Source organism: Vigna umbellata, chromosome 1 (assembly GCF_029865625.1).
Source record: "Vigna umbellata cultivar VRB3 chromosome 1, Vumbellata_1.0, whole genome shotgun sequence".
Lineage (NCBI taxonomy): Eukaryota > Viridiplantae > Streptophyta > Magnoliopsida > Fabales > Fabaceae > Vigna > Vigna umbellata.
Window position 1 is genome coordinate 21,177,345 of NC_142165.1, and position 10,073 is coordinate 21,187,417.

The 10,073-nt window shown below is 30.5% G+C and overlaps 1 protein-coding gene across 1 annotated transcript; it reads left to right on the plus strand.

Annotated features, from left to right (window-relative positions):
- The first annotated feature begins 4,539 nt into the window (after positions 1–4,539).
- On the plus strand, positions 4,540–6,005 carry LOC124831819 (C2H2 and C2HC zinc fingers superfamily protein). The gene has a single exon (XM_088100039.1). The coding sequence runs from the start codon at positions 4,773–4,775 to the stop codon at positions 5,661–5,663; it is 891 nt and encodes a 296-aa protein (XP_087956165.1). The 5' UTR covers positions 4,540–4,772; the 3' UTR covers positions 5,664–6,005.
- The last annotated feature ends 4,068 nt before the right edge of the window (positions 6,006–10,073 follow it).

Sequence of the window (10,073 nt, forward strand, 5' to 3'; positions counted from 1 at the left end):
CCGGTTTTTGGTTGAGTTAGTCTTAAAATACAATTTCATAACATATGACTTTCATAAATTGTAAGGATGAAATAAATATATAATTTTTCTAGAGACAAAAAATATTTAAAACAAAAAAAAAAGTAACATTCACTCCATAATTATTACCAATTATTCAATATAGTAAAAAACTATGTACAAATTAATCTCCTCTTATGTTGAATATACATATAGGGTATTGTATTTAAAATAAAAAAGATATGAGCTAAACTCAAAATACAAATAAGAAATAATAACAAACTAACTAAAGATAAAAGATAAAAATAATCTAATAGTCTAATATATTTAACACTCCCCTTCAAACTAGTGCATACAAGTCGTATATCCCAATCTTGTTACGAATATAATTAATTCTCGACCCTCATAAAGACTTAGTGAAAATATCTACTAACTGGTCACTTGAATTAATAAACTCAGTCTTGATGTCTCCAAATACAATCTTCTCTTAAATGGAATGATAGTCAATCTGGATGTGTTTGGTTCTTTCATGAAAAACATTATAAATAGAGAGAAACCTAATTGTCATATATAAGTGTCATTTGAATGACATCTCTGAATTGCAACTCTCTAAGGAGTTGCTTAAGTCAAACAAGCTCACAAGTGACTGAAGCCATAACTTTATCTTCTGTTTCTACACTAGATCTTGCCACAACACTTTATTTTTTGTTTTTCCAAAATATCAAGTTACCACCAATGGAGACATAATATTTGGGTGTAGACCTTCTATCAAAAAGAGATCATATCCAATCAACATCTAAATAACAAACCACTCTTGTATAGTTATTGGAACCATGTAAGAATCCTTTTTCAAGAGATCTTTAATGTACTTTAATATATAGATAACTGCATTCCAATAATCTTCACACGAGGATTAAGAAATTGGCTTATCACATTAACTGCAAAGGAAATGTTAGGATGAATAACTGTAAGATAATTCAGTTTTTCAATTAGTCTTCTATATTGCTCAGAGTCTAACATAGGCTCCCCTATTTTGGTAGAAGTTTAGTATTAGGATCCATGGGTGTGTCAACAAATTTTGAATTCATCAACCTAGTTTCTCCAAAAATATCCAATGCATACTTCCTTTTAGATATAACAATATCATTGTTGGATTGTGTCATCTCATAGAAATATTTAAGTTTGCCAAGATCTTAGGTCTAAAAATGGTTACAAGGATATTGTTTCATTTGAGAAATCTTATGACTGTCATTGCGTGTAAGAACGATGTCATCAACATATACTATCAAGTAGACACATTCAACACTCGAGTAATGGTAAAAAACTGAATGATTTGCCTCACACCAAGTCATACTAAATTGTTGAACAATGTTACTAAATTTTTCAACATAGGTCCTAGGACACTATTTTAGACCATACAAAGATTTACAAAGATGATACCAACCTAGACAACAACGAACTATGATCGATGTGTGAGAACATGTATGAACTCCAATGACAACGATCTCAACAACGTTGTGGTCGGTTAGTTGAGATGACGCTAGTCAAAACTAATGCTCCGGTGGATGATGACAAGGATAGACAATGATAGTGAAGACGGTTGCAATAGGCAAGGATGACAAAAAAAATTCCAAATAACCTTAAACCCTAGATACCATGTTTAGTATAATAAAAAATTATGTATAAAATTAATCTTCTATTGTGTTAAATATACACATAGGATATTGTATTTATAGTATAAGAGAAATTCTAAAGAACCTTAAACTCTAGATACCATGTTCAGTATAGTAAAAAATTATATATAAAATTAATCTTTCATTGTGTTAAATATATACATAAGATACTATATTTATAGTATAAAAAAAATGAGTTAAACTTAAAATACAAATAAAAAATAATAACATTAACTAAAGATAAAAAATAAACAGAAGATATATATCTAAAATATTTAATAATTTAATATATCTAACAACAAATAATTCAAATATAACTAAACTATAGAAATTTAAACTTCCTTTCAAAATAAATACAATACATCTTTATGTACCATTATCATTCTTAATTTGAAGTTTGTCCTTAAATATAACAAGCATAGTGAAAAAAAAACAGTGAAAATAAAATCTGAAGTGAATCAATTCACATTTGAATTTAAAAATGAAAGGAAAGAAATGATAAGATAAAAAAATGGTGATTGAATTTAGTCAAATGTCTTTTATACCTAAAAATCTATGGAATCCAATCCAAAACATAAACAAGAAGAGAAGATTTGAGAAGAGAAAAAAGCATGATAGTTGTCTTGTATGTGGTACTTTCACGTGGATCCTAAAGATATTACTTTTATGGATGGATTGAAACTTTGTGATTTTGTTTTGTGGGAGAGCTTTCAAATGTGGACCTGTTTACAGAGACAGAGAGATCTCATAAAGAGATTTGGTTCTTTGCATTGATTAGACAACTAACAATATACTAACATGAAGTCATTGAGTTGTTTGCCCAATGGGATTACTCTCTTTTAAATTCCCAAACTCACTCATTGCCCTTTAAGGTGGGGTTAGGACTTTTGCTAACCAAAGTTGCCAAAAATGACTTGCGAATATGGTAACAATAATTAGTGTTATATGCCTCTGCAAAAGCCAAACTTATGTACCTAATCCATTACTTTAACTTAGAGATTAGATCCGCCATAATAATAATAATAATATTAATAATATTAATTCTAATTATTAACTTCATCCCAAATACCACTATCAAGGGCATCAGAGGAACTCCATATCAACTTCCTCTTTTAATTGTCGGCCATTTTGTCTCTTCTGCCACGCTATACGACTCATCACTTACGATTTTCTTACCCTATGGGGACCATTTTATAGTTTCTGCTAAAGCCATGGGAGAAAAGCAAAAATACTATGTTATGTTAAAAATTATTCTTGAGAATTAAAGTATGAGTTAAAGTTTTATGTAGAAAATAAGAAAATTAAATAACATATAAAAAAGAGATTCATAATTTTTTTTTAAAATTCGTGTCATTCTACAATAATTTTAATTTGCTATAAAAGAGAATTAAAGTAAAAGTTTCCTTCTAAGCCGTTAGCATCAAAGTTGTGTTTAACTCTCACGATCTCACTCCAATTAATAAAACTTGTTTTTAATTGATACAATTTCATTATGAATCAGTTGTAACTAGAAATAGAAAGGAGATAAGCTAATTCATTGATGAGAAAGTTGTGAGGAAATAAAAAGGGATAATATTAGAAGCAAAAGGATGTGAAAACATATGTGCAAAGGGACAATCCTGCAACAACTGGGGGACACAGTGTCTTTGTTGATGGACTGTACTTACGAAAGTTTTGTTTGGTGACTTTGGAATATGAAGACAATGTTTGGTTTTGTCTCCTATGTGAATGAGGATATAAATGAGTTTGATATCATATGATTAAGGTACTTTTGAGGTGCGCGTGATCCTATCACTCCATTTTCTTCATGTCCTTATTCTGCCCTAACTCAAACTCCAAACCTAACTTATCACACTGCTTTCCAATATACCAACAAACCTTCTTCCTATAAAATTTACATTATTTTCTGAACCTTATTTCGAATATTCAGGTATGTCTCATCTCAAGAGTTTTGAAATTAAATTTTAAATCCACTAAAAATAAAATTAATTTATAATATATAAATAAAAATAATAATTTTTATTTTAATAATATTAGAGTCTATTTTAATAAAATTTATTAAATATAAATCTCATATCAACTAAATATAAAACTAATTTGTTGATAATTATTGTCTCTTTTTCTTGAAGATGGATTAGATTTAAAATCTTTTTTTAGTATTTTTTGAAATAATGAAAAGAAAAAACAATTTGTGATGAGCATGTACCATTGAGGTTCACTTCAAACCATATAGTTCATAAGATATAATTTCTTCACAGAAGGCCATGGCCTACTGTATTAAAATTACAGAACAATTGGATGTGAGTCTACGCATCCGTCCACATGGGTTGTACACAGGACTTTCAAACAAAGTCAGAAAAAGGAAAAAACCTATCAATTTTCCTCCTGAAAAACGATGCTACAACCACTATAGAGAAATGTTATTCTTTCCTTTCTCTTTTTAGTTAGTCTTATAATAAATTTTAATTAATAATAGCAAACATGTTTAAATCGTAACGTTAGCTTTTCTCGTTTTATCTTTTAACAACACCAACACTCCATTTTATAATGGTTAAAAAAATTATGTTAGTGGACCCCTTTTTGAGTGCAAGAGGTGAAGAAAAGAATACAAACAACAACAAAACAAAAAATAAAATGAAATGAAAGATGTATCAAGTAACATGATATAATAAAAAATACAAAGAGTAATAGGATGAAAGAGATATGAAAATACTAAATAGATGTAAAAACATCATTGTATATATGTTGTAATGTTTATTTGACATCCATAATAATCAAAACGAAGAGTTTGTCTCTTTTCGGAGATTACTTTATTTAAGTGATGCGTGCTTGGTTTTCTTCAAATTTTGAGTATTGAAAATAAAAAGGGAAATCATAATTGATGGAAAATTAATCATGCTATATAGTATGAACATTTATGATCCAAATAGGATTGGCCAGTGTGCATGACAGTGTAGACATAAAAAAAATAAAAGCAAAAAGCAAGTGTCTCTCTCCAATATATACTACTTTTATCCACATATAGTGTGAAGAATCAAGAAATTGAAATTCCTTAACCAACCAAACAAACAAAGGGAGTGGGAAAGTACTCTGGAAACTGCAATGGAAGGAAGAAGCAAGAAGGAGGCATACTTTTGTGACAGAGGAAGCATCTTCTCTTGTGCTGCAGAGGCACCTCCTAGTCCAAGCACTCCGCTTCAGCATCCACATGAGAAGAAACAGGTATCCGTTGAGGAAGAAGAGGAAGAAAATAAGGAGTCAAAGCATAGTGCTGTATTGGATCTAAATGTTTCAGGTGATGATTCTTGCAGTGCAGAAGCACTAGAACTGAATCTCATAACCTGTTTGGATGTGGGGTCATCATCCATTAGTGGCAATTCTTCTTCAGAAGCCCCTCTTGCTTCTGATGCTGCAGAGCCAAGAGTCTTCTCTTGCAACTACTGCCACAGAAAGTTCTACAGTTCACAAGCACTTGGTGGGCACCAAAATGCACACAAGAGGGAGAGGTCAATAGCAAAGAGAGGGCACAGGTTTGGATCACAGATAATGGCCTTTGGCCTTCCCTTACTGCATAATAACACCCACTATGCAAGCATGGCTTCCCTGCCCCTTTATGGTGCTACAAATAGTAGAGGAGGACCTCTTGGAATTCAAGCACACTCCATGATCCAAAAGCCCTCTCATCACCACCACCACCATCATCATCATCGTGTGACTGGATTTGGAAACTCTTATGCACACCACCATGGTTGGTCAAGACCCATCATTGACCAACAACCTGGAATAGCAAAACTACCGGTGGCTGATTTTCACAGAACAAAATCAGCATTTTCATCATCACAAACAAGTGTTGGTAGGTTTGAAATGGCTAACACCCTGATGAATTCTTCAGCAAATAAGGAAATCGGTGGATGTGTGGCCGGTGCTGAAACTCGTCTGAAGAGTAATAATCAAGAAGAAATGAAGCACCTTGATTTATCCCTCAAGCTCTAAACCAAAGTTTACCAATTTCAGCTGCAAATTCAAGATTTTTGAACTCTCAGCAACCACATCATGGCCACACCTGTGACTAGATCGATCGGTGGTTAAATTTGTCCAGAATTCAAGCTCCAAACCAGGACTCTGAACATTATTGGCTTGGCTTATATCTATATATAGTTAAGATTAGTATAGTTAAGATTTTGGCAATTTTATTTTTTCCCCAGTGTGAAATAACATTTGTGTAAATTTGTTTATGGGAGGATCAAAGTTCTTTTCTTGTAAATGACTTGAGAATCATTCAACTCCAGTTAGGTGTTTTTATTGAGTTGAAATTTTAAAGTTTGTTGATGAGTCCTTTTCTTCCCCACATCACTTTTCCCCCATTCTGTCACTCTATAAAAGTAAATGTAACCAAGGCTTCTTTTTTTTTTTCTCCAAGATCCTGTAACTCTTGTGGATCAGTCTGAGGATTGGATTGAGTATGTGACACGACTATTCGCATTTTCATGTATCACAATTTCAAATTTAATCCGAAAAATAATGGAAAAATGATATGGGATATTGCTACCTTCTCGATAGGTTGAGCATCACAAATTCAAGACTGATACTTCATGCTCTGTGACCACGTGCACAGATCAGCAACGTATTTTATACATTTTTAAACAACCATGTTACTGTTAAAAATTCAGATGTAAGTTTAATATTTACATTTAGTAAATATGACATAATTGAATAAAAAAATTCATAAACTTATTCCCTTCAAAATTTTGAGTGATGGTTATCTGTTGGATTCATATCACATTTATTTATTTCTCTTAATAAATCCTCTCTTAAAAAAGTACATATTACATTCGTTTATTCGATGTGATGACCTGACCAACCTAAAAATTAAATTTTAAAAGTATAAAATACAGTTATTTTTAAATTATATTTTATATTATATAAAAGGTATATATTGATTAAGTCAACTTTAACTTAAAGAATAAAGTCGGTATAATCTATGTTAAGTCGGCGTTATTTTTTAATAAATAAAAATATTTGTGTTATGTTCTTATATATAGAGTGAATATATTTTGTGAAAGATTTTTTAAATTTTTTTACAAAAATTCCTTACTCTTTAAACCAGATGTTTTATCGATGTTCAAGGTAATCGGATATGTCATATAACAATTAATACTGTAAATATAGAGTTATGACATTTCTAGGTTACATCTATATGAGTTTATATGAGTTTAATAATTTATTTATCTCATGAATTAGTTGTTTGATTCCTTAAGCTACAAAGTAATATATTATTAGCATTAATAAATTGAAAGGTAATAAGATAGACTATAAATTGAAAGGTAGTAGGATGGATCAACTTGCGGTCAGGTGGTGGTCATATAAGTCGACTTGTGGTCGAATCAAAGCAATCATATATAGGTTGGTTTATTGTCAAGTAAAAACAGTCAAGCAAACCGACTTTTGAATGTGTAGAAAAAATTAGTTGTTGTTCTTATAATGCCAACTTGTGGCCAGGTACAAGCTGATAGACAAACCAATTTGTGACCAGTTAGAGTCATTCAGACATACTGACTCTTGACTGGGTAGAGTCATTCAAAATGATCGGCTTGTGTCTAGATAGAATCATATAGACTAACTGACTTATGACCAAGTAGAGTCATTCAGACATACTATCTCGTGGCTGAGTAAAGTCATTCAAACAAACTAACTTGTGGTCAAATAGATTCATTCAAACAAATCGGCTTGTGACTGGGTAGTTCATCATTAGCTCTTGTATGAGGCATGCAGTTCTAGTAGACGACACATAACTTTTAATACACGACACTTGGCTCTCGGTAGACGAGCGTGATCCTAGTAGACAACACTTGGTTTTGATAATCAGACACTTGGTTTTGGTAGACAATACTTGACTATAGTAGTCGACATCCGGTAGGTAACATGTAAGCGGTAGCTGACTTTGGTACTCGACACCTATTAAATAAGTGGTAGGTAAGTGGTATTTGACTTTGATACTTGACACCTAGTAAGTAGCAAATAAACCGTATTTAAATTTGGTATTTAATAGATAGATAAATAATATTTAAATTTGATAATTAACACCTAATATATGTTATGACTAATTGTGAGATAACATGTATTAAATATACATGTAAATACATGTTAATTAAATAAAAATTGACATTCACTATTTTTAATATTTTTTAATTACTGAACATATTTGTTTTAGTGCTAGATTAGTATCAACTTAATGGATAATAATTAAAATAGATGTTAAAAATAAATAAGATTTACGCAAATTTAATTATTATTAATAAATGTGATTAATAAATGTGATTATTACATGTTTCAGATATGAATGAAAAAAAAATCAGTATGAAAAGATTTGGTAAAAAGGGTGACTCTAATTATCAATATATTATAGACTCAATTACTACTTACAAGAGCCGTCATTAAAAAATGCAAGAAAATTGAGAACATTGGTAAAATTAATCTTAAAAGGACTATAGCTGTGAAATATGATTGAAAATGGCCTAAAGAATTGTCAAATGTTTAAAAGTGTGTTTTGGCAAAGTTGGTTGTTCCTGATCACGGGAGAGAACAATACAAGATTACTATAAATAAAGAATTAGAAAGACAATGAGAAAGTGAGTAGATAAAGAAAGGCATGAATGGTGCTTTGGGAATGAAGATAAAATATTTGCAGAAAATAAAAGTACAGAGTTTCTTTGTCCATACATGGAGAAATAGAATAAGACTTTATGTATTATATTGGTTTCAGCTTACGAAGACATTTTTGTCCTTCATGGCTTCATGTGTACTAGGTCTCTTTCATTAACTGGCCTCAAATCTAGGAAAGATTCGCGTGTTTTATATTTTAAACGGTTATGACATCTATCTATGGCCACCCCAATCTCAGAACGACAAAGCTTTTCGTTTTAAATAATAATTACCAAACGCGGCTCTTTCTCATTCCAACCTGTTTTCTCACCCTAGTATTTACAAAACTCAATGTTATTAAACGAGGATTACATAGGTTAAGAATAGTACACGACTCACATTCATATTAGACAAACATTATAAAATTAAAAACTATAAACAAATTATGTTAATTCATTCTGTAAATTGGATTCCGTATATATTATCTCTCTAATGACTTTTGAGTTAAAGTTATATTTTTTTATACTTTTCATTTCAATATTTAGCAAATGTATTCAAAAATAAATCTTAAAAAATGTTTATATATATATACATAAATTGATTTTTTTTAATTGATTTAAAATTTAATATACTTTTTATGTTAAATTAATGAGAATTTAAATATAAATCTACATTTTATATTTAAAAATAAAAAATTTAAACATCATATAAAAATAAGTATTCATAATTTTATTGTTTTAAAATTTCAGATAAAATATTTTATCATGTAAATGTAAATTGATATTGGATTTAATTTATTTTCCGTTCATATATGTGCATTTATGTTCATATATTTATATTCTATTTTATATTTATATTCCGTTTATATATTGTTTCAAACAATTATATATATGTAAATTGTACTCTTTCTTGATTATGAACAATTCATATAATTTCTTTTCTCATAACATGGTATAACAAGAAAATTAATTTTTTATCATGTTCTTTCGCAACCAATTTTTTTTCTGCCCAGATCTTCATCTTCTACCTTTCGTTCTTGCTTTTCTGCCTTTTTATTCTCCTTATATGGCTACTCCCTCTGTTACTCTCTCATCGTTGCAAGATACAACACACGACTATTACATTCACCCTAACAAGAATCCTTCACTAGTACTTGTTTCCCCGATTCTTGAAGGTCACAATTATCATGGATGGGCTCGCTCGATGTCTATGGCACTACAAATGAAGAATAAATTTGGTTTTGTTGATGGTTCCATTCCTTGTCCAGCTGATACAGATCTCATGGTTCCAGCATGAAAGTGTTGCAATAATCTAGTTTTATCTTGGATCAATCATTCTGTTTCTCATGAGATTGCTACAAGTATTATCTAGATTGACTATGTTGCTGCGACATGAAAGGATCTCAAAGATTGTTTCTCCCAAGGTGATTCTGTTCGAATTTCACAATTGCATCAAGATCTTTATTTAATGCATCAATCTGACCTAAGTGCTACTGCATATTACACTAAAATGAAGATTCTCTAAGATGAACTTTGCAATTTTCGCCCTATTTCTAAATGTCAATCTTCTGCTTCTTGTTGTGTTGTTTCTAAGACAATGAAAGGAATATCGTGAAAATGATTGCGTTCTTTGTTTTCTTAGAAGCTTGAATGATAATTACTCTATTGTTCGCTCTCAGATCCTTCTCATGGATCCCTTGCCTTCTTTACCCAAAATTTTTTCGATGATAATTCAACATGAGCGACAATTACAATCAGGAAT

Excerpts from the sequence above, each read along its gene's own strand:
- LOC124831819 (XM_088100039.1), top strand. The coding sequence starts at position 4,773 with ATGGAAGGAAGAAGCAAGAAGGAGGCATACTTTTGTGACAGAGGAAGC.